The 23,351-nt window shown below is 45.8% G+C and overlaps 1 protein-coding gene across 1 annotated transcript; it reads right to left on the minus strand.

The window, feature by feature from the left end:
* Positions 1-17,227: 17,227 nt before the first annotated feature.
* On the minus strand, positions 17,228-22,357 carry LOC125644384 (uncharacterized). The gene is made up of 2 exons (XM_048868264.2): positions 22,262-22,357; positions 17,228-19,960 (listed from the first exon to the last, which is right to left on the minus strand). Exon 2 carries the CDS (start codon positions 19,132-19,134, stop codon positions 18,226-18,228), a length of 909 nt encoding a protein of 302 aa, XP_048724221.2. The 5' UTR covers positions 19,135-19,960; positions 22,262-22,357; the 3' UTR covers positions 17,228-18,225.
* Positions 22,358-23,351: the final 994 nt, after the last annotated feature.

Raw genomic sequence — 23,351 nt, forward strand, 5'->3', positions numbered from 1 at the left:
GGAATTACTCATATTCTGAGTGGGGAAATCCAGTCCCTGGGAAGAAGCTCTGTTAGATAATTGGGCAGCAGAGCCAGGTGAGAAAGCAGAAACTTAATGGCCACTGTGGTAATGTTAAATATTTCCAGTGCATGTTCCATACAGGAACAGGCCAAGAAGTCAGTAGGAGAAAGGCTCCTGCAGAAGTTGTGCTGGCAGGGGGAAGGGAGTCCAGGAGTCACAGTGGAGAGGAACAGTTCTTTGCTGAGAGACTGTGGAATCCAGGGGGTTTGCCCATTGACTGTTGGCCCTAAGACTGTTGGGCCCTTGTTTGTACATAAGAGTGAATCTGCAATTCTATTATCTTTGTACTGCACACTGACCTGTGGAGAGCCTCTGCTTGTCTTCTAGGGGTGGTGCTGTGAGGCTGAGATGAGATTAGAGAATAACATACTGTGTTCTCTCTGTCATTTATTCTTTCATCATTGCTTTCCTTGTTCTCCAATAGAAGTTGATCAGACTAAAAGTACATAATTTTGCTTTTTTGCCACTAGAAAGCTGAAAGGCCTCCTCTGCAGGACCCAAACCTCTCCCTCTATTGTTATTATAATTTGGTAGCAGTGTATGTCTACATTGCAATAAAATACCCTCGGCTGACCTGAGCTCGCTGCGTTCATGCTGCAGGGCTATAAAAGTGCAGTGTAGACATTAGGACTCGGGCTGGAGCCTGGGGTCTCCGACCCTGTGGTCTGAGAGCAATCTTACAGCCCCACAACTTGAGCCCTGTGAGCCCAAGTCTGCTGACCCGGGCCTGCTGCGGGTATTTTATTGCAGTGTAGGCATACCCAACGAGCCCCAATCATGAACCTGGCCCCCATTGTGGTAGGTGCTGTACGAACAGAGAACAGAAAGACAGCTTCTGTCCCAAGGAGCTTATAATTTAAGTATGACAGAGGAGACAACAGGTAGATACAACAGAGAGATCGGTGGGGATAGGACAACAGGGACTTTGCCAGACTGACTTCACTGAGTTTGCTGCTGACATTTTCCTCTCATGCTGATTTTCCCACTGCAAAGCAGGACTGGGTGGCCAATCAGCACATGCGGATGAGCCTGCCCTTCTCCTTTGCTCCCATAAAACAGCTTAGCACAGTAGCAGACATAAGTTTTCCCAAATTATTTGATAGCAAGTCTGATGCAGATAGGAAGTGTGAAATATTGCAACGGGGATTGAGGGGGTAATAGGCTCCTATATCAGACAAAGCCCCGCATATTGGGGCATCTGGTCACCCTAGATAAAGGGGAAAGTTACTATAGGCAGATAAAGTTCTGGAGCTCTCTTCTTGCCAGTTGCACAGAGTGACTCATGGGTTGAGCCCCAGCAACACCTTGTTAGGGTATTATGTTTTCACACACAAACGGAATCCACCTTTTTCCTTGGGCTGCTGCAGAGAACACCCACCACCCCCAAGCAACCACAGAGACTGTGTCTGCATCCAAAGAAGCCACAAGGTGGCACTCACTAGCCTTCTTTGAAGCATCTCTAACACAGAGAGCCTGTACACACAAATGGCGAGAGGTTGCGCAGGGATACAGATGGTTTGGTGGCTGGAAGCCAAGCTGGGTGAATGTTTCACAAAATTACATCTTAGTCCTTAGGCAAGTATTTTCTAAATCAAAGTTGACAAATCACCTAAGTTTAGAGGGCTTGCATCTTAACAAGTCTTACTAAGCAAAACACTGTAACTGAAGCTGAGGCACAGAAAAATATCAGCAAGGAGACACGATTACACACAGGTGTCAAGTCTACAAGAGCTTGTGGCTCAAGATTCCTTAATATTTACAGACCTGCCACCCTTCGACTGTTCTCACTGGCGAAAGAGCTGAGATGATGGCTGTGAAGACAGGGCTATCTCAAAAGTGCAGTCTGATGTGCAGGGTCTTGTTTATTTTTTTCACTCTCATTTTATATCTATATTCTGAATCATTTCATACTTCCCATACTTTTTTCTTCATATTTTTCACTAGTTTCTCTTCAGTTTATATAGTTTCTCCCATTCACTCCTTCCATGATACAGTTTCCCAGGAATCACAGAGAGCAGGGCCAGGGGACAGTGTTGGGTCATGGAGTCTGATACCTTGCATTTACCAGGATCCCTTCCTACATTGTTTCCACTAACCCCTTATCTATAGATCCCCATGCAGATACAAAACTTGTGTCTGCATCTGATCCGTGTTCCGCAAACATGGTCTGTGGATAGAAAGCAGATATCCGCAGATTTGCAGGGCTCTACTTATCTAACTTTTTTGAATGTCAGCAGTGATTGTGCCTCATCACTCTGTCTGCCTCACTGGCTTTCGGTGAGCAAATGTAGTTAGCTATTGTTTAAGTCTGATTTTACTACCACTGCACTGGGAGGTGGATCTAGCCCTAAGGTAGGAGGAATATTACTCCTTGAAAACATGCATCTGTGCACTGCATTAGTCTAGCTAAAGGATCTAATTCACTATTGTCTAAAATGTGAACATGAGGTCTCTCTCAGGAGTAAATGGATTGAGACTGTTTGAAAAGGCTCAGTTGTGGCTCAGAAGCAATGCACTGGGGGAGAAGCAGAGCCACACTATACTGGGCAATTCAGGGAGGGACAGTCTGTTTTTATTGACAGGTTTCAGAGTAACAGCCGTATTAGTCTGTATTCGCAAAAAGAAAAGGAGTACTTGTGGCACCTTCGAGACTAACCAATTTATTTGAGCATAAGCTTTCGTGAGCTACAGCTCACTTCATCGGATGCATACTGTGGAAAGTTTAGAAGATCTTATTATATACACACAAAGCATGAAAAAATACCTCCTCCCACCCCACTCTCCTGCTGGTAATAGATCACTTTAGATAAGCTATTACCAGCAGGAGAGTGGGGTGGGAGGAGGTATTTTTTCATGCTTTGTGTGTATATAATAAGATCTTCTAAACTTTCCACAGTATGCATCCGATGAAGTGAGCTGTAGCTCACGAAAGCTTATGCTCAAATAAATTGGTTAGTCTCGAAGATGCCACAAGTACTTCTTTTCTTTCTACTTTTATTGTAATGTCAAGTATTGGCATCCCCTTCATGAACAGATATTTCATTTCAACCTCCATAGGGAAAGCCAGCCAATTAAATACCACTGATCTCTCCCTGAACATTTATTTTCTCAATTTGTGACCATTGCTCTTTGTCCAGCTGTCTGTTGAGAGGGTAAATTTGTATGGTTATCTTCAAAGGACGTGGGAACTGATACAAAGCCTATTGAAATCAATAGAAAGGCTCTCATCAACTTCAATGGGATTTTAAATATGTTGTAACCATGCCCTCTGTGCGGTGTCTCTTGTCTATAGAGCTGGCCAAGTTATAATTTGCTTTACTTACATAATCAAGTCACTTCCCATAGAAGTCAATAGAACTACCTGGATGAGTATTAGATTAACAGGATTAGGCCCTCTGCATCAACTTAGATTGCATTTTATCTCGCAGCATGTGTCTCAAATCTTATTATTTAGTTCTGTCCTCCTGCATTCATGCTAGCACTCTGATCAACAGCACATTTGGAGCCTGGTCCCGCTCCCATTGAAGTCAATGGTTGTTATATAGTAGCATTTTAGTCATGTGCCTTATCTTTATGTAATGCCAGCTAAAAGATCAGATTGTGTTTATACATAAGAACCTCTCCTTATTTTGCATGCATCTAGCCTTAGTTCAGACAGCTCAGAAATGCTTTCCCTTCTTTCCTCCTTAATGCCTTGTCAGAATTTGATTAGTTACATTTTTTTTAATCTTTCACAGGCATGCCTTTAGCAACTCAATTCACTCTCTTCTATTACAGTCTAGTTTTATGGCATTTGCTGTTAGGGGCACATCCTGCCTTCTCTATGACCACAGAGGGCCCTAGACACAGTCTAACCTGGGAGATTCCACTACCAGGTATGGCAGGATTTAAGGAATCCAAATGGTGAGGTCAGCACACCCTTGCAGAGCCCACTTCCATGGTCCGTGTCCTGCATGTACCCAGGCAGTGGGAAGGGTTTGAGAGTGAAGCAAGTTTGCTCCACTGTGCAAATCCACTGCCATTGCTCCCTGTGGAGTGCGCCTGCAGGAGCAGCAGGTGTTACAGCAACTTCCGAGGTGCTCAAGGGGCTCTGGAGTGGCTCTGCTGAAATTCTATAGATGGGGGAGGATTCTTTGCCTTGTAGCTTCTGTGGAACAGCTCTGTGACAAGGCTGGCTACTTGTGTTTGGTCAGGGGAATGGGATTTACAGATTCCTCTTTAGTTCACAGCCATCCTTGCCAGCCTAGTTTATCACCTAGATGAGTTCCTCTACTGTTCTAGCAGAGATTGCCTGATCTGCATCATTCCCTTTAACAATATTAAGAGGATCTTCATTCCAGACAATCTCCAAACACATGTAGCACACCCCACTGTAGCGGGGTCTTATTGGAAAAACCCGAGAAGTGGGCGGGTGCAAGCCCACCCACTGCTGAAGGCCCCTCCTCCAGCCTAGCAGGAGGGACCACTGGACCCAGGGACCAACTGATTACGGGGGACAACTAATGAAAAACAGGAATTGGAGTGAGGGTCAGAGGTTCAAAATGAGGAGACCGGATGGGGACATTGAGCAGAGAACCCCGGACAGCGCCAACTGCTCCTCAAAGCTGTAGAGGGAGCCAGCGGACATGTAGCAGGGTGGTCACCCGCTCCGGCCTTAAAGGACTTAAAATAGCCCAGAAGAGGGCTGTGGCTGGGAGCAGGCAGTTCCCAGGTTGATTGGGGGAAGCACGCTCATCTGTGGCCACACCCCAATCAGGGCTCAGCTGGCTCTTATAAGAGGGCAGTGGGCCAGGAGCAGATAGACTCTCTCTCTGCCTTTAGAGGGAGAAGGGCCTGGCTGCTGGGGAGCATACCTGGGTACCTAACGTGAAGCAGGGCTGGGGAAGGCCAGAGGAGCTGGGAGGCTCCAGACTGGAAAAGCCCCAGGCTGAAGGCCCGGCAGACAGCCTAAGATAGGTACTGGGGTTGCAGGGGGCAGCCCATGGGTAGGCAGAGGCAGCAGGTCAAACCCTCCCTTGCCTGTGATGATTGGCTTATACACTGCAGACCGCCTCAGTGTGCGGGGGCTCAACAGTGACTGGCAGTAGCCAAAGACTGAGGTGTGGTGGGGATAGTGGGTAGGGGTTCCCCTTAGAGGGGGAGACCCAGAGATGGTGGGGGTACTGCCAGGGGGCAGCACCCTGGGGAAAAAAGGGGCACCAGGGTCTGGAAGGGACATGGGCAGGGGCAAGCGGGACACTGGCCTGCAGAGGGTGCTCTGGAGGCTGGAAGAGCTAATTCCCTGAGAGACCAGCAGGAGGTGCTGCAGGGGTGAGTCTGGCCCCATTACACTCACCCATGAAGAAGTGCAATTTAAGTAAGGTGCTGAATGCCCTAATCTCCCACTATGGGGAATGGAAGTTGCAGTTACTCAGGATCAGGCCCTAAATCATTAAATGCCATACAGATGCATTTCTAAATCTATCCTACAAGGAATTGCCAGTTAGCCCTGGTCTACACTACGAGTTTAGGTTGAATTTAGCAGCTTTAGATCGATTTAACCCTGCACCCGTCCACACAATGAAGCCATTTTTGTTGACTTAATGGGCTCTTAAGATCAATTTTTGTACTCCTCCCCGATGAGGGGATTAGTGCTGAAATCAACATCACCAGGTCGAATTTGGGTTAGTGTGGACACAATTTGATGGTATTGGCCTCCGGGAGCTATCCCACAGTGCTCCACTGTAATCGTTCTGGACAGCACTCTGAACTTGGATGCACTGGGCAGGTAGACAGGAAAAGCCCCGCAAACTTTTGAATTTCATTTCCTGTTTGGCCAGTGTGGCAAGCTAATCAGCAGAGGGACCATGCAGTCCCAGAATCGCAAAAGAGCTCCAGCATGGACTGAACAGGAGGTACTCGATCTGATCGCTGTATGGGGAGACAAATCTGTGCTATCAGAACTCCATTCCAAAAGATGAAATGCCAAAATATTTGAAAAAATCTCCAAGGACAGAGAAGGACAGAAGCGATCACAGGTACCCGCAGCAGTGCCGCGTGAAGCTTAAGGAGCTTAGGCAAGCCTACCAAAAAACCCAAGAGGCAAACACTCTCTCGAGGTCAGAGCCCCAGACATGCCGCTTCTATGATGAGCTGCATGCAGTTCTAGGGGGTGCTCCTACTTCTGCCCCACCCGTGTATGTGGACTGCTGCAAGGGGTGAGTTTCATGCAACAGGCATGAGGATTTTGGGGATGATGAAGATGGCGCACACCAGGCAAACGGAGAAACCATTCTCTCCAACAGCCAGGATGTTTTCATAACCCTGGATCCAATACCCTCCCAAACCGGGCTCCTGGACCTTGAAGGCGGAGAAGGCAGCTCTGGTGAATGTACCTTTGTAAATATAATACATGGTTTAAAAGCAAGCATGTTTAATGATTAATTTGCCCTGATGACTTGGGATGCATTCACAGCCAGTACAGCTACTGGAAAAGTCTGTTAGCGTGTCTGGGGATGGGGTGGAAATCCTCCAGAGACATCTCAATGAAGCTGTCCTGGAGGTACTCCCAAAGCCTTTACAAGAGGTTTCTGGGGAGGGCAGCCTTAAAGTGTCCTCCATGGTAGGACACTTTACCACGGCAGGCCAGTAGCACGTAGTCTGGAATCATTGCATAAGAAAGCATGGCAATGTGTGGTCCCGGTGTTTGCTGGCATTCAAGCAACATCCGTTCTTTATCTCTCTGTGTTATCCTCAGTAGAGTGATATCATTCACGGTCACCTGGTTGAAATAGGGGAATTTTATTCAGGGGACATTCAGAGGTGGCCTTTCCTGCTGGACTGTTTGCCTGTGGCTGAAAAGAAATCATCCTCGCTGTTAGCCACGCGGTGGGAGGAGGGGGTGAAGCGATCATCCCAGAGAATTGAGGGAGGGGTTAGTTGGGTTTGTGCTGCACGTTAACCCAAAAACATCAGCCCCTCCTTTTAAATGGCCAATCTGTCTTTTTCAATTTTAATCTCCTTTTTTCCTCCCGCAGCTGCAAATGTTTCAACGCTGTGACCAGCATCTGTCCCAGAGGCTAGCGCAGATAAGAAGGCGAAAAAAACCGCACTCGTGATGAAATGTTCTCCGAGCTCCTGCAGTCCACCCAAACTGAAAGAGCCCAGCAGAATGCATGTAGGCAGACAATGGCAGAGTCCAGGAAAGCAAAAAATGAAAGTGAGGACAGATGGCTGGAGCAACAGGAGAGGTGGCAGCAGCATGATGAAAGGAGGCAGGATGCAATGCTGAGGCTACTGGAGGATCAAACTGATATGCTCCGGCATATGGTTGAGGTGCAGGAAAGGTACAGATTGCCACTGCAGCCCCTGTGTAATCAACTACCTTCCTCCTCAAGTTCCATAGCCTCCACACCCAGATGCCCCAAAATGGGGGTGGGCTCCAGGCACCCAACCACTCCACTTCAAAGGACTGCCCAAGCAACAGAAGGCTGGCATTCAATAAGTTTTGAAGTGCAGTGTGGCCTTGTCCTTCCCTCCTCCCCTCATCCACCACCCCACCCGGTGCTTGCCTCCTCCCCAACCCCTCCTGGGCTACCATGGCAATTATCCCCCTATTTGTGTGATAAATTAATAAAGAATTTGTGATTTTGAAACAATGACTTTATTGTCTCTGCAAGCAGTGATTGAAGGGGGGAGGGGAGGGCAGTTGGCTTACAGGGAAGTAGAGTGAACCAACAGGGCGGGTTTTCATCAAGGAGAAAGAAATAGAACTGTCACACTGTAGCCTGGTCAGCCACGAAACTGGTTTTCAAAGCTTCTCTGATGCGCAGAATGCCCTGCTGTGCTCTTCTAATCGCCCTGGTGTCTTGCTGCGCATAATCAGCAGTCAGGCGATTTGCCTCAACTTCCCACCCTGCCATAAACATCTCCCCCTTACTCTCACAGATATTGTGGAGCACAGAGCAAGCAGCAATAACAATGGGAATATTGGTTTTGCTGAGGTCTAACTGAGTGAGAAAACTGCGCCAGCGTGCTTTTAAATGTCCAAGTGCACATTCTACCACCATTCTGTACTTGCTCAGCCTATAGTTGAACAGCTCCTGACTACTGTCCAGACTGCCTGTGTACAGCTTCATGAGCCATGGCATTAAGGGGTAGGCTGGGTCCCCAAGGATAACTATAGGCATTTCAACATCCCCAACGGTTATTTTCTGGTCTGGAAAGTAAGTCCCTTGCTGCAGCTGTTCATACAGACCAGAGTTCCTGAAGATGTGAGCGTCATGTACCTTTCCCAGCCATCCCACATAGATGTTGGTGAAATGTCCCTTGTGATCCACCAGTACTTGCAGCATCATTGAAAAGTACCCCTTGCAGTTTATGTACTAGCTGCCTTGGTGGTCCGGTCCCAAGATAGGGATATGCGTTCTGTCTATTGCCCCCCATAGTTAGGGAATCTCATGGCAGTAAAGCCATCCACTATGACCTGCACATTTCCCAGAGTCACTACCCTTGATAGCAGCAGCTCAGTGATTGTGTTGGCTGCTTGGATCACAGCAGCCCCCACAGTAGATTTGGCCACTCCAAATTGATTCCCGACCGACCGGTAGCTGTCTGGCATTGCAAGCTTCCAGAGGGCTATCACCACTCACTTGTGAACTGTGGGGGCTGCACTCATCTTGGTATTCTTGCACTTCACGACAGGGGAAAGCAAGTCAAAGTTCCATGAAAGTGCCCTTATGCATGCAAAAGTTTTGCAGCCACTGGGAATCATCCCAGACCTGCAACACTATGCAGTCCCACCAGTCTGTGCTTGTTTCACGGGCCCAGAATCAGCGTTCCAAGGCATGAGCCTCCTCCATTGCCACCAGGATGGCCAAATTGCCAGGGACCATGCTTTGAGAGTAGTCTGTGTCCATGTCCTCATCACTCTCGTCACTGCGCTGCAGTCGCCTCCTTGCCTGCTTTTGCAGGTTCTGGTTCTGTATATACTGCAGGATAATGCGTGAGGTGTTTACAATGCTCATAACTGCCACGGTGATCTGAGTGGGCTCCATGCTTGCCATGTTATGGCGTCTGCAGGAGAGCAGAGTGGCAGCGAAAGCGGTCGTTCAATGATGATGGTTTGCAGACCTACTGCACCATCTGCTGCCAGGACACAACAGCTGAGCAGGCTGCTCGCTTGCCATATGATGGCAAGACAAGATCAGCCAAGCAGATTTGCAGTGGAAGCGGCCCTGCGAGACCACCAGGAGAGCAGAATGGCAGCAGAAGCGGGAGCCCATGAGAGACAACATGGAGAAATTCATTATCGAGACAAGAGCAGGAGAGCAGAGTGGCAGCGGAAGTGGTGGTTCGATGACGACGGTTAGCAGTCCTACTGCACTGTCTGCTGAAAGCAGTATGGCACCCGCATGGAAAAAAGGCGAGAAACGATTGCCTGCCGTTGCTTTCACGGAGGGAGGGGTGACTGACAACATGTACCCAAAACCACCCACGACAATGTTTTTGCCCATCAGGCACTGGGAGCTTAACCCAGAATTCCAATGGGCGGCAGAGACTGCGGGAACTGTGGGATAGCTACCAACAGTGCAACGCTCCACAAGTCAACACTAGCCTCAGTACTGTGGACACAGTCCCTCGACTTAATGCACTTAGCGGGGACACACACAGTTAATGGTATAAAATCGCTTTCTAAAAATCAAGTTTTATAAATTCGACCTAATTTCGTAGCATAGACAAACCCTTAGTCTGTTCCATTCCCCATCTGTAAATGAAGTTAATGCAAGCAAGTAAGTAAACCCAAGGGTTTGGAAGAGAGTCTCATGTTGTAGGACAAAGCTACCCACTGCATATCTGAGTAGCAACCAGTAAGTACCACAACAGTTAAAGATCTGTTAGCTTTTCCAATACAAAGTCCATTTTTGATAGGTTTTGTAACTCAGCCATAAAAAAGTTATTCTGAGCCAAAGTTAGGTATCAGAATCTTCACTTGAGAAGGTTAAATGAATCAGCTGCATTTTTTTTAGGTTAGAGCACAGACATTAAAAAAGTTTACAGAATTTTGATGTTTTCAGTGCATGATTTTAGCTAACTTTTGCAATAGGTTAGTCAGTGAGGTCGACAGGCCCACACCTCATCTCCTAGAATAAACTGATTGTGGTGTCCTACATACATTATTGCACTTCTGCATATTGCAATATCACTGCTACATCAAGGATCACATGTCCCAAACAAACAGGAAATCCATTCTGGAATCTTAGCTCTCTCTCAATTACTGCTGTGTTTTTCCTCCATCAGAGCAATTGGTGGGCAAGTGTCCAGTAAAGCAAGATAGACAATCATTTTCTATCCAATGCATGATTTTTTAAAAAAAATTATTTAAAAAACATAATTTCTTAGAAACTGAAGGGGCTAATTTCTTTCCACAGGAAAGGATCCAACTTCACTTTAGTGATCCTTGGTATTTCAGTTTATTTTTAGAGTGCTTCAGAGTCCTTCAGGGTGAAAGGTGCGAGAGGAATATAAGGGATGATGCTTTTAAACTTAAAATAATTTAGAAATCCTTTGAAGATCATGTTGTTGTAAGGTTATGTAGTGGGAAGATAAATTTGATATGGGCCAAAGCCCTGCTCCTATTGAAGTCCATGGCAAAATTACTTTTGGTTTTATTGGACATTTTGCCTGCATAAGAACTGCCATAATTTGTTCTTGAATATCTTCTCTTGGGGTGTGATTTGTTCCAACTCTTTCACTTTCCTGATTGCCAGCATAACTGCTGTGAACATGAATTTCTAGTGGGCATATATGGTGAACAGAACTCTGTAGGATCACAGACTAAAATTCAGGCCCCCAGGTCCCAGCCTCTGGAAAAAAAGTGACTGAACTGGCTGCTGAGTTTTGGTCATGTGTTCTTCTGAGGATTCAAATGGTAAAACAAAAGCAAGGCAGCTTTGCAGGCACCATAGTCTAGTAAATGGAGTTTGGGAGAAGGTGTTAAGAGACCTGAGTTCTAATCCTGTTTCTGACACAAACTTGCTGGCCAGAATAGTATGTTGTTTCACCCCTACTTTAACCAAAGCTCCTGCTCAGCCAGCACTTATACGACAGTGATGAGAGCCATATAAGTACTGTGACGGGGCAAGGCCAGATGGCTATAGAAAAGTAGTGGGAGATAGATATATTAGCTCCAGGCTAAACAAATCCCTGGTACCAAAATAAATTAAATGGCAGCTGCTCCAGGTCAGTTAAGACACCTGGGGCCAATTAAGAACTTTCTAGAAGGCAGGGAGAATGCTAAGTTGATTGGGACACCTGAAGCCAATCAGGGACTGGCTGAACCTAGTTAAAAGCCTCCCAGTTAGTCAGGAGCTGTGGGAGGAAGTTGTGCTGTTGGAGAAACTGAGCAGTACCCACCATATCAGGCATAAGGAAGGAGGCCCTGAGGTAAGATTGAAGTGGAGCTTGAGGAAGTGGGGGCTGCTGTGGGGAAGTAGCCCAGGGAATTGTTTGTGTCATGTTTCTAAAAGGTCAGCTACCATAGCTGATACTATTAGGGTCCCTGGGCTGGAGCCTGGAGTAGAGGGCAGGCCTGGGCGCCTCCCTTTGCCCTCCCCCAATTAATTGCTGAGACTGGGAGACAACAGAGACTGTGCAAGGGAGGATAGCTTCTCAACTCCCTTGCTGGCTTATGATGAAAATGGCTCAGTAGATTGTGACTCTTGTCTCTAGAGAGAGAAGGGTTATGTGGAGGGTCACAGTGAGCCTCTGAGGCCAGCAAAATCTGCCAGGAAACATGGGACCCATGGAGACAAGGACAGAGCTTTGTCACAGTACATAGACAGAAGTCAGTAAAGATCCTGGGTTAATCTAGCTCAATGTCAGCATGTGACTTGTTAGCTTCAGTAAGCTCAGTATCTTATGTCTGCATTAAAGAATGATTCATTTTAAAAGAATGTGGGTATCAAAGTGCATGCAGATCTCCAACTACTCACAAGTAGTACTGGAATATCTGTTTCCTGCTGATACAGATTTCCACCCACTGGGGGTGAAAGTGCCTCTTTCATGCATTGCTTGGTGCTGGATTGTATCCAGTTACTTTACTTACCATTATGCAACTTAACCCAATGCAACCCAACACCATAAGACAAAATTAGAAAGTGCACAAATATATTTATGCAATTCTTAACCATCCATAACAATATTCTTTTCACTCTTCAACCCAAGATGAACCTGAGGACACTAAATTACTGATGAAGACTAACAATGTTTATTTTTCTGAATTAAACCTAAACTCTTTGTTATTGTTATCCTTACGGACTCAATTACTGGCTCAGGAGGGAGTGCTGCAGTTCAAAATGCAGCATGTATCGTGCTGATAACTGGGAGAATCCATGATATATACACACTGGGCCTAAGGTCATTAATCAGTCCTTACTTAGGTGTCACAGAGTTCACTCACTGCTGGTGGTGCCTCCTGCTGGCTACCCTGGGGATTAGCTCCAGCCAGGCATTGCACTCTCCCCTGGTGGTGCCTCTCCCATTGTCCTCTCACCCTGTGGACCCCCTCTCACTCAAGGCACTGCAGCCTCCTTTCATGACTCAGCCATCCAGCCAGGTCATCATACATGCTCCCTCATTCCAGGGTATCAAAGTCCTTCTTGACAAAGGAGCTCAGGGCATCTTCCTGCTCATCAGTGCCACTTGGTCAATGACTGGTAGGGGGACCTGGGCCTGCTCTCTACTCCGGATCCCAGGTCAGGGGCCCTTTCATCAGCAGCCAAGGTTTGACCTACCCCATACCTCATTGCTTTTCCCCTGAGTCTTGCCTACCTTTCTGGCTCTCCCACTTCTCTGGGCTTGCCAAGCCACAAGCCTTCCTCCCAGTGAAATTGAAGACTCCTTCCCTCCAGCCCCTTCTGTCACCAGCTTCCTGGCTTATTTAGGGCCTGTTCCTACCCAGCTGAGCCTGTTCTACTTAATTCCTACTCCCTGTCTCTTTCTCCAGGTGCAGCCTGGGCAGCTAACTGGCCCACTTAGCGATCTCAACCTTCTAGACCTTGTGTGAGGTGAACACCCCATCACATCAGGCAAAAGTCCAATTAGCTTCCAGTGGGATCTCTGCCTACATAAAGAATAAGGACTTCCTTCAGGATTCATCCCAGTATTAATATAGGGCCAAATTCTGCCTTCATTGGGAATTACAGTTGAGTTAAAACAGAAGAATTTGGCCTATACTTAGCAATTACATCGCACTTTCATTTAATATTAACTAACAAATCCTTTCAATAATATCTCTGTAAGTAGTTATCCCGATTTTACAAATGAGGTGCCAGAGCAGAGAGGTTAACTAACTTATGTAGGGCCAGACTGTTATTTGCATTGAACAATACCATACTCCATGAGTCCCATGAAAGTAAATAGGACTACTCTCTGTAGAGTAAGGTTCTGTCCAACCTGCATGAGTATAACACAATCTGGTCTTTAGGTTGTAAGCTCCTTTGGCCATAGACTATCATTTTATTATGTGTGTGTTTTCAGCACCTAGCAAAATGGCAGCACTGACTTCCTGACAGGGACCTCATGCAGCTATCACAATACAAATAAATTATAATAATTGCCCAGGGCCACAGGAAGAGTCAGGGTCAGAGCCAAGGTTAGAACTCAGAATCTATTCTGTGTTTAGCACTTGCCTTTCTCATTAGTATAAATAATCTGAATGCTTGTTAACTTTGCTGGATAAAGATACATTGCAAGCTCTCTGTGGGCAAGGACTGTCTCTGTAACTGTCTGTACAGAGCCTAGCATAATGGGGCCCAAAGGCTGATGGGGCCTTTTGGCACAATCACAATACACACTTTCACTAATAACAATAATAAGACAGGTAGTAGGTATTGTGGGTAGTTTTTAGAGCCTAAAAATAATAGACACCATTTAACCTTTAACTAGAAGCACAGACAGGATGACAGGGGATGAATAACTTGATAAATTGCCCTGTTCATTCCCTCTGAAGCATCTGGCAGTGGCCACTGTTGGAATACAGGATACTGAGCTAGATGGACCATTGGTCTGACTCAGTATGGCCATTCTTGTGTTCACGTAAATTAAATTAGTAGAGGAACAGGGAAGAATTGATGCTAATGATCGGCACCTTATGTTACTCTTGGATCCAGCTCCTCAAGCAGCACTAATTAGACCATATTATTAATAGGAAACATATCTATCAAGGACTATGGTCCAGATCCGACTGCACTGAAGTCAATGGGAGTTATGCTATTGACTTCAATGGAAATAGGAAAACTCTCTGTAGAGCAGGCATCTATAAATGTCATATGTTTGTGCCTATAAATCAGGGGTGGCCAAACTGTGGCTTGCGGCTTTTTTACCATTAAAGTGTGGCTTGCAGGCCCGCCCCCACACACACACCCTTCTTTGCCTAGCAGACTTTGTGGGGAGCTCAGGATCCCTGCTTTGCAGTGGGGTGATGCTCTCTTGGGGCTTCAGCCATGCAGAGCGCACCTGCTGCGGCTCGGGGCTTCAGCAGGAATGGGGCTGAAGCCCCAAGCCCCAGCTCCCGGGTAGTTCGGAGGGCCAGTAAGTTTGGCCACCCCTGCTATAAACCCTAAATGTTTTCTCTGCTGGGAAGATTAAATCTTGCTGCAGCCAGGGCTCTCTGCAAGAAGCAATGGAATTTCCCTGGCTCAGGCCTGGAAACACTCCAGACATTCCAACACCGTTTCACTCTGCAGTCTCATCTATTCTTTGGCCAATACAGAAGTGATGGTCACTATGCCACATGAACCTGGAGGTGAGGGAATAAAGAGGGATGAAAAAGGTGTACAAGGGAGTCTCAGATGGGCTATGGGGCTGCCCAGAGGTAAGCTCCATTTACACAGAGAAGCCACATCTGGTGAGATGGAGTAATTAATGTCAATGACAAAATGACTGATTATTATAATTATACATTGCACTTCTATAGCAGCTTAAGTTTGGGGATCTCAGAGTACTTTATAAACATTAATTAACCCTTGTCACATCCCTGTGAGGTAGCTAAGTATTACTATGGCCGTTTTCAGATGATTGCAGTGATGCACAAAGTGGGTACTGTGAAGAATGCCCTTGGTCTCAGTGTAAATGGATGAGGCAAAAACAGAATCCAGGAATTCTGACACTCAGCCCCATGCTCTAACCATTCTTGCCCCGCCCCCTCCCCCCCCAATCTAAAAAACCAAAAGCCATAATGAAAGATTTGACGTGGCTATCAGATACCCACTGAGCCTATCTGCCTTTCAGTGTACAAGGAGAAAATCCTTTCTAAGTGTCACTGACTTTAGAGGATAATATTTTGCATGTAGTTCAGCTGGGGGGATTTACATTTTAATATCTAATTAGAAGGCCACATTCTCAATGCAGAGCAATTAAAAAGCTTTACAAGACTAGAAAGTAAAAATATTCTAACAAGGAACAGATTAGCTGTATGAGGATTCTAAATTCATTCTTGATAAGACATGTTTTTGCCTCACATATACATACTATGCTTCAGTGCTATGACAAATTAAATCTCTAAAAAACCCAAAACACTAAAAGAATTTGAGCTATTTCTGGTTAAAAAATGGAAATTAAGAGATTGGTTCTACAGACCTTACCGTTACTAATGCAGACATCATGTTTTCTGCAATTCTATGGCTGCAGAACTGACAGAATTCACTCTAGTGCAGAACTTGCCTGCAGAAGGTAAACTTCCATTTACAAAAAACAAGTTCTGTCCCTGTTGCAGTAAATGGCAAAACTTCTACTGACTTCAATGGGGCCAAGGTTTCACCCTAAGTTACTAGTCAGTTGTGAATGTCGAGAAAGCTTTCTGACTGTGCACCTGCAGAGCTGCCTTTCTGTGCCTGCAGCCTGACACAAAAGCCCCACATTTCACCATTTTCAAAAGCGGCTACTGATTGGGTGCGCAACTTGAGACATGTTGGGCCTGATTTTCAGGAGAACTAGGCAACTCCAGCTTGAACTAAAGTCAAAGATGGGTACTGGGCTGGCTATACTCATGGTCTTCTGTTAGGATGGCACCTTGCTCATCCCAGTATTAATATAGAGCCAAATTCTGCCTTCATTGGGAATTACAGTTGAGTTAAAACAGAAGAATTTGGCCTATACTTAGCAATTACATCGCACTTTCATTTAATATTAACTAACAAATCCTTTCAATAATATCTCTGTAAGTAGTTATCCCGATTTTACAAATGAGGTGCCAGAGCAGAGAGGTTAACTAACTTATGTAGGGCCAGACTGTTATTTGCATTGAACAATACCATACTCCATGAGTCCCATGAAAGTAAATAGGACTACTCTCTGTAGAGTAAGGCAACCAGTAGGCAACCAGCAAAAGAAGACTGAAAAATAAAAAATATAGGGTGTGGTCCACTTGGTGCCTGCACATCTATGAAAACTAGGTGGGGGTGTCTAACCATTGTCACATAAGTGTACAGCCCGCAGGTGCTCAATGTGAATGCAAGCCCATTGGACAAGCCCAGCCACAAAGGAGTCAACGTGGTGGAGTCTAAGACATCAGTTGCATATGCTTGGAAGTGGGCAAAATGTAGAGAATACATAGTCCTATGATAGGGGAGTGAGCAGATTTTTCAAGTGCTCCGAACCTATAATTCAGGCTGAGTTTTCCAAAGTGCTCAGCATGAAGCCACACTCATTGTGACACCTACGCACAGATTTTTAGAAGAGCTCAGCACTCAATACACTGAGTTCTTCTGAAAATCTGCACCCTGTTGTGTAATGCTACTTATCATGAGATAAAGACAAAAATAGGTTCTTGGTATCTGTCAGATCTGCATAAGAAACACCCTTTGTTGCATCTTGCATAGATGGGGTTAAAAATGCTGCTGATACATCACTCGCTGTTAGACCATAGAAATGGGTGTGGTCTGTTTCTATGGTTAACACTTTTGTGCTGATCTGGCGCTGTCTGGTAGCAGAGCTCAGACAGAAATGTGTGTTTCCCTTTAAGGGTAACTGACAGTGGGAAAAGAAAAGGAGTACTAGTGGCTCCTTAGAGACTAACCAATTTATTTGAGCATGAGCTTTCGTGAGCTACAGCTCGCTTCATCGGATGCATTCAGTGGAAAATACAGTGAGGAGATTTATATACACACAGAAAATGAAAAAATGGGTGTTATCATACACACTGTAAGTGATCACTTAAGATGAGCTATTACCAGCAGGAGAGCCGGGGGGCGAGAGGGGGGGAACCTTTTGTAGTGATAATCAAGGTGGGCCATTTCCAGCAGTTAACAGGAATGTCCGAGGAGCAGTGGGGGGTGGGGGAAATAAACATGGGGAAATAGTTTTACTTTGTGTAATGACACATCCACTCCCAGTCTCTATTCAAGCCTAAGTTAATTGTATCCAGTTTGCAAATTAATTCCAATTCAGCAGTCTCTCGTTGGAGTCTGTTTTTGAAGTCTTTTTGTTCTGCGACCTTTAGGTCTGAAATTGAGTGACCAGAGAGATTGAAGTGTTCTCCAACTGGTTCATGAATGTTATAATTCTTGACGTCTGATTTGTGTCCATTTATTCTTTTACGTAGAGACTGTCCAGTTTGGCCAACGTACATGGAAGAGGGGCATTGCTGGCACATGATGGCATATCACATTGGTCGATGTGCAGGTAAAAGAGCTTCTGATAGTGTAGCTGATGTGATTAGGCCCTATGATGGTGTCCCCTGAATAGATATGTGGACACAGTTGGCAACGGGCTTTGTTGCAAGGATAGATTCCTGGGTTACTGGTTCTGTTGTGTGGTGTGTGGTTGCTGGTGAGTATTTGCTTCAGGTTGGGGGGCTGTCTGTCGGCAAGGACTGGCCTGTCTCCCAAGATTTGTGAGAGTGATGGGTCGTCCTTCAGGATAGGTTATAGATCCTTGATGATGCATTGGAGAGGTTTTAGTTGGGGGCTGATGGTGATGGCTAGTGGCATTATCTTTGTTGGGCCTGTCCTATAGTAGGAGACTTCTGGGTACTCTTCTGGCTCTGTCAATTTGTTTCTTCACTTCAGCAGGTGGGTATTGTAGTTGTAAGAACGCTTGACAGAGATCTTGTAGGTGTTTGTCTCTGTCTGAGGGGTTGGAGCAAATGCGGTTGTATCGCAGAGCTTGGCTGTAGACCATGGATCATGTGGTGTGGTCTGGGTGAAAGCTGGAAGCATGTAGGTAGAAATAGCAGTCAGTAGGTTTCCGGTATAGGGTGGTGTTTATGTGACCATCGCTTATTAGCACCATAGTGTCCAGGAAGTGGATCTCTTGTGTGGACTGGTCCAGGCTGAGGTTGATGTTGGGATGGAAATTGTTGAAATCATGGTGGAATTCCTCAAGGGCTTCTTTTCCATGGGTCCAGATGATGAAGATGTCATCAATGTAGCACAAGTAGAGTAGGGGCATTAGGGGACGAGAGCTGAGGAAGCGTTGTTCTAAGTCAGCCATAAAAATGTTGGCATACTGTGGGGCCATGCGGGTACTGATTTGAACGTATACGTTGTCCCCAAATGTGAAATAGTTATGGGTGAGGACAAAGTCACAAAGTTCAGCCACCAGGTTTGCCGTGACATTATCGGGGATACTGTTCCTGATGGCTTGTAGTCCATCTTTGTGTGGAATGTTGGTGTAGAGGGCTTCTACATCCATAGTGGCCAGGATGGTGTTTTCAGGAAGATCACCGATGGATTGTAGTTTCCTCAGGAAGTCAGTGGTGTCTCGAAGATAGCTGGGAGTGCTGGTAGCGTAGGGCCTGAGGAGGGAGTCTACATAGCCAGACAATCCTGCTGCCAGGGTGCCAATGCCTGAGATGATGGGGCATCCAGGATTTCCAGGTTTATGGATCTTGGATAGCAGATAGAATGCCCCAGGTCGGGGTTCCAGGGGTGTGTCTGTGTGGATTTGTTCTTGTGCTTTTTCAGGGAATTTCTTGAGCAAATGCTGTAGTTTCTTTTGGTAACTCTCAGTGGGATCAGACAGTAATGGCTTGTAGAAAGTGGTGTTGGAGAGCTGCCTAGCAGCCTCTTGCTCATATTCCGACCTATTCATGATGATGACAGCACCTCCTTTGTCAGCCTTTTTGATTATGATGTCAGAGTTGTTTCTGGGGCTGTGGATGGCATTGTGTTCTGCATGGCTGAGGTTATGGGGCAAGTGATGCTGCTTTTCCACAATTTCAGCCCATGCACGTCAGCGGAAGCACTCTATGTAGAAGTCCAGTCTGTTTTTTCGACCTTCAGGAGGAGTCCACCTAGAATCCTTCTTTTTGTAGTGTTGCTAGGAAGGTCTCTGTGGATTAGTATGTTGTTCAGAGATGTGTTGGAAATATTCCTAGAATCGGAGACGTCGCAAATAGGATTCTAGGTCACCACAGAACTGTATCATGTTCATGGGGGTGGAGGGGCAGAAGGAGAGGCCCCGAGATAGGACAGATTCTTCTGCTGAGCTAAGAGTATAGTTGGATAGATTGCATGTAGTAGTTTAGATAGTTTAGTATCCTTTTTCTTTTGTAGAGAAGCAAAGTGTGTGTTGTAAATGGCTTGTCTAGTTTTTGTAAAGTCCAGCCACGAGGAAGTTTGTGTGGAAGGTTGGTTTTTTATGAGAGTATCCAGTTTTGAGAGCTCATTCTTAATCTTTCCCTGTTTGCTGTAGAGGATGTTGATCACGTGGTTCCGCAGTTTCTTTGAGAGCATGTGGCACAAGCTGTCAGCATAGTCTGTATGGTATGTAGATTGTAATGGATTTTTTACCTTCAGTCCTTTTGGTACGATGTCCATCTGTTTGCATTTGGAAAGGAAGATGATGCCTGTCTGTATCTGTACGAGTTTTTTCATGAAGTTGATAGATTTCCACTCCATACGGCTAAACGCAGTGCCTTGCATAATGACAGGTTACAGAGTAGCAGCCATGTTAGTCTATATTCGCAAAAAGAAAAGGAGTACTAGTGGCACCTTAGAGACTAACCAATTTGTAAGCCTCCAGGTAGCTGGAGAGAGTGCCTTCATTCTCTCATCTTAGTCCAGACAATGAATGCAGCAGCATTTCCTTTCTCCTCAGAGGAATGAGCATGTGTAGGACAGGGCTTACTCTGCAGGTACAGTGCCACAAGTAACCACATTTGCTCCAACCCCTCAGACAGAGACAAACACCTACAAGATCTCTATCAAGCGTTCTTACAACTACAATACCCACCTGCTGAAGTGAAGAAACAAATTGACAGAGCCAGAAGAGTACCCAGAAATCACCTACTACAGGACAGGCCCAACAAAGATAATAACAGAACGCCACTAGCCATCACCTTCAGCCCCCAACTAAAACCTCTCCAGTGCATCGTCAAGGATCTACAACCTATCCTGAAGGACGACCCATCACTCTCTCAAATCTTGGGAGACAGGCCAGTCCTTGCCGACAGACAGCCCCCCAACCTGAAGCAAATACTCACCAGCAACCACACACCACACAACAGAACCAGTAACCCAGGAACCTATCCTTGCAACAAAGCCCGTTGCCAACTGTGTCCACATATCTATTCAGGGGACACCATCGTAGGGCCTAATCACATCAGCCACACTGTCAGAAGCTCGTACTAGTACTCCTTTTCTTTTTGCGAATACAGACTAACACGGCTGCTACTCTGAAACCTGACAGTGGAAAGGTTGCCATTTTGCCTTTTACCATGCCTTTCCTCTGGTGTCAACATCTTTTTTCTCTTGGCACTTGCTCAGTTGGTCATTTTAGTGCTACTTCATTACAGGCCAAGTGCCATATATGGACCAAATTTTGATGTCATCCTTGGAGGAGAGACAAAAAGTTGTAATGACCCCATACCCCCCTTCCATAATTTGTGGCACTGTACCTGCAGAGTAAGCCCTGTCCTACACATGCTCATTCCTCTGAGGAGAAAGGAAATGCTGCTGCATTCATTGTCTGGATTAAGATGAGAGAATGAAGGCACTCTCTCCTGCTACCTGGAGGCTTAAAAATTGTCTGTGACTAAATAAAATACCTTCAACAGGTTCACCTGGAGGCCACATCCCTTGCCTCAAACAAGTACAACCTGATGAAACAGCAATCCTGCTCAGAGCAACTCATGAGAAAGCGAAGCTACAGAGAATTTGTCAGTCTCAGGTTCTTAGACACACAGGCACATCACCAAGGCGCAGAACTCAGAGTTTTTGTTAAATATAGCCCTAAACTCTCACTATGCTTGAAAGCATGTGTCAGCCTTAACTACGCTGAGATGTTTGTAACATTACACCCCTGTCAGGGATCTATGAAGGCGTTCTAACATGAACTAGTTTACTTAGCTTGCCTGAAAGTCTGTGCTTTCTGAAAGCCTCCATTGCTGTGGCAACATTCAGTTTTTTGTCAGGTTTTCCCACCATAGCAATAGCACCAAGGCAGCTCCCCCTCCATGCTAACAGCAGCACAAGCTGGCGTTGGAGTTTTTACCACTGTGTCATTCAACTCTGCTCAGAACAAGTACAGTGTAAATGAGGCATGTAATCCACAGCCTAAAAAGCCGATACAGTCATTTCTGAGATTCACAGTGATTTCCTCTCATCAACATGGTCCTTTTTTTTTGTGAGTTAACTCTGAAAGTGTCCCAGAAACAGAAAGGGGCCCATTAATCTCCTTGTAATTTCTGTTCATTTCAATGCTATTAAAAAAACCACACTGGACAATAATGAGAAATAAAAATGTTAACGTCTCCGTCCCTTTGAAATCCTCTGAGGTTTCTAATACCTGTTATCTTTTTTTAATGAAAGTCTGTGCTGTGAGCAGGTAAACAAGCCTGTTAGCCACCAAGTCTGCAAAGTTCCCTAATGGTGCTAAAGCCAGCATGGGGGATTTGGGTCAACTGAGATGTAAGACATTTGATCCAGCAGATCCCCACTGGAATTTCCTTAGTAGCTGAAACAGTAGAGGACCAGCTGAATTGTCAAATTCATCAGACAACTTAAAATGGTCCTAAATTGAGATGGAATAATGAAACCTACTGATTTGGGGGGGCAGGAAGGGGAGAGGAGAGGGGCAAGGGGGAATCACGTCAGAAAAGCATCCATTGACTCAAATCCATTTAATTCTAAATGGAGTCAGCAGTCCTTACGTAACCCATGCTCACTCCCCTCCCTGAAATAGCCTCTCAGAGAAAATAAATCCGTAAGATACATACACGCAAATCCCTTTTGTAGCTTTAATAGCGAACGTTGGCAATCATTTCTCAGCTGCAATATGCGTACACGTTCTAAACCTTCCACATCTTCTCTGCAGCGCAGGTGCAGTGCTGTTTGGTTTCGTGACACAGATAATTACAGGCTCAGCAAATATATTAGCTCACTTCTGAATTTCTTTCATCAAACCCATGTCATTACAAGCATTAAGTGGGAGCGCTCAGCTGGCTAATGGATTGGTCAAGTACCACAGTAGGTTAGGGTATTTAGTTTTATTCCTAATCTCCATTAGTGGGGTCTAAAAAAAACAGTAGTTTCAGTTGACCTACAATACACCGCTCTCCCTTAGTGGTCCACAAGATAAGGTCACTGAAGGAGAAACAAAACGGTGCGCTCTCACTATTTGTGCGCTCTCATTATTTTACATAACAAACACAAAAAAAAGGTCAAACTTTCCTCAATGTTATTTAATGAGATGTTATCTCTGTAAGGAAGAGGAAAAAAAATAGAGAGCCAGAACCTCAGCCTGGTAATTCACTGGGGAGCACTCGGCAAAGCTGAATTAGCAGGCATAAAGATGCCCTTTGTGCTTCCCTGATCCTGAGCCAGCACCAACCTGCACCATCTGGCAATGGCCACGAGGGTACACTATGGCAGCTGGAGATCCCCAGGAAATCCTGGGGAGCCCGGGCCACACCGTCTTTGTCAGCATCTGCAGCTCTATGTCACCTGAGGAATCCTCTAAGCACAGGAGATCCTTGAGGGGCCATATCCATCTGGTTTAAGGGTGCTCTGCACCAGTGGGTTGGTGCAAAGCAATGGGAGGATTGGTGCAAGAGTGTTTAAAGGGGTGAGAAATTGGGTATGTGCCTTGGGGTTTGAATTTGTGTGCGTGCATGTCTGTGTGTGTCTCTCTGTGTACGGGTGTGAGCTACTTTATTAGGTATGAAGTGGGCTTGAAAGATTTGTTGTTAAAGGTTCATCTATCCCAGGGATCAGCAACCTTTGGTGGCCCACCAGGGAAAGCAGCTGGCAGGCTGGGACGGTTTATTTACCTGTAGCGTCTGCAGGTTTGGCTGATTGCAGCTCCCA

This window comes from Caretta caretta, chromosome 10 (genome assembly GCF_965140235.1).
Source record: "Caretta caretta isolate rCarCar2 chromosome 10, rCarCar1.hap1, whole genome shotgun sequence".
NCBI classification, from domain to species: Eukaryota; Metazoa; Chordata; order Testudines; family Cheloniidae; genus Caretta; species Caretta caretta.

Coding starts and splice junctions, on each gene's coding strand:
- LOC125644384 (XM_048868264.2), bottom strand. CDS start 19,134: ATGAATAGGTCGGAATATGAGCAAGAGGCTGCTAGGCAGCTCTCCAAC.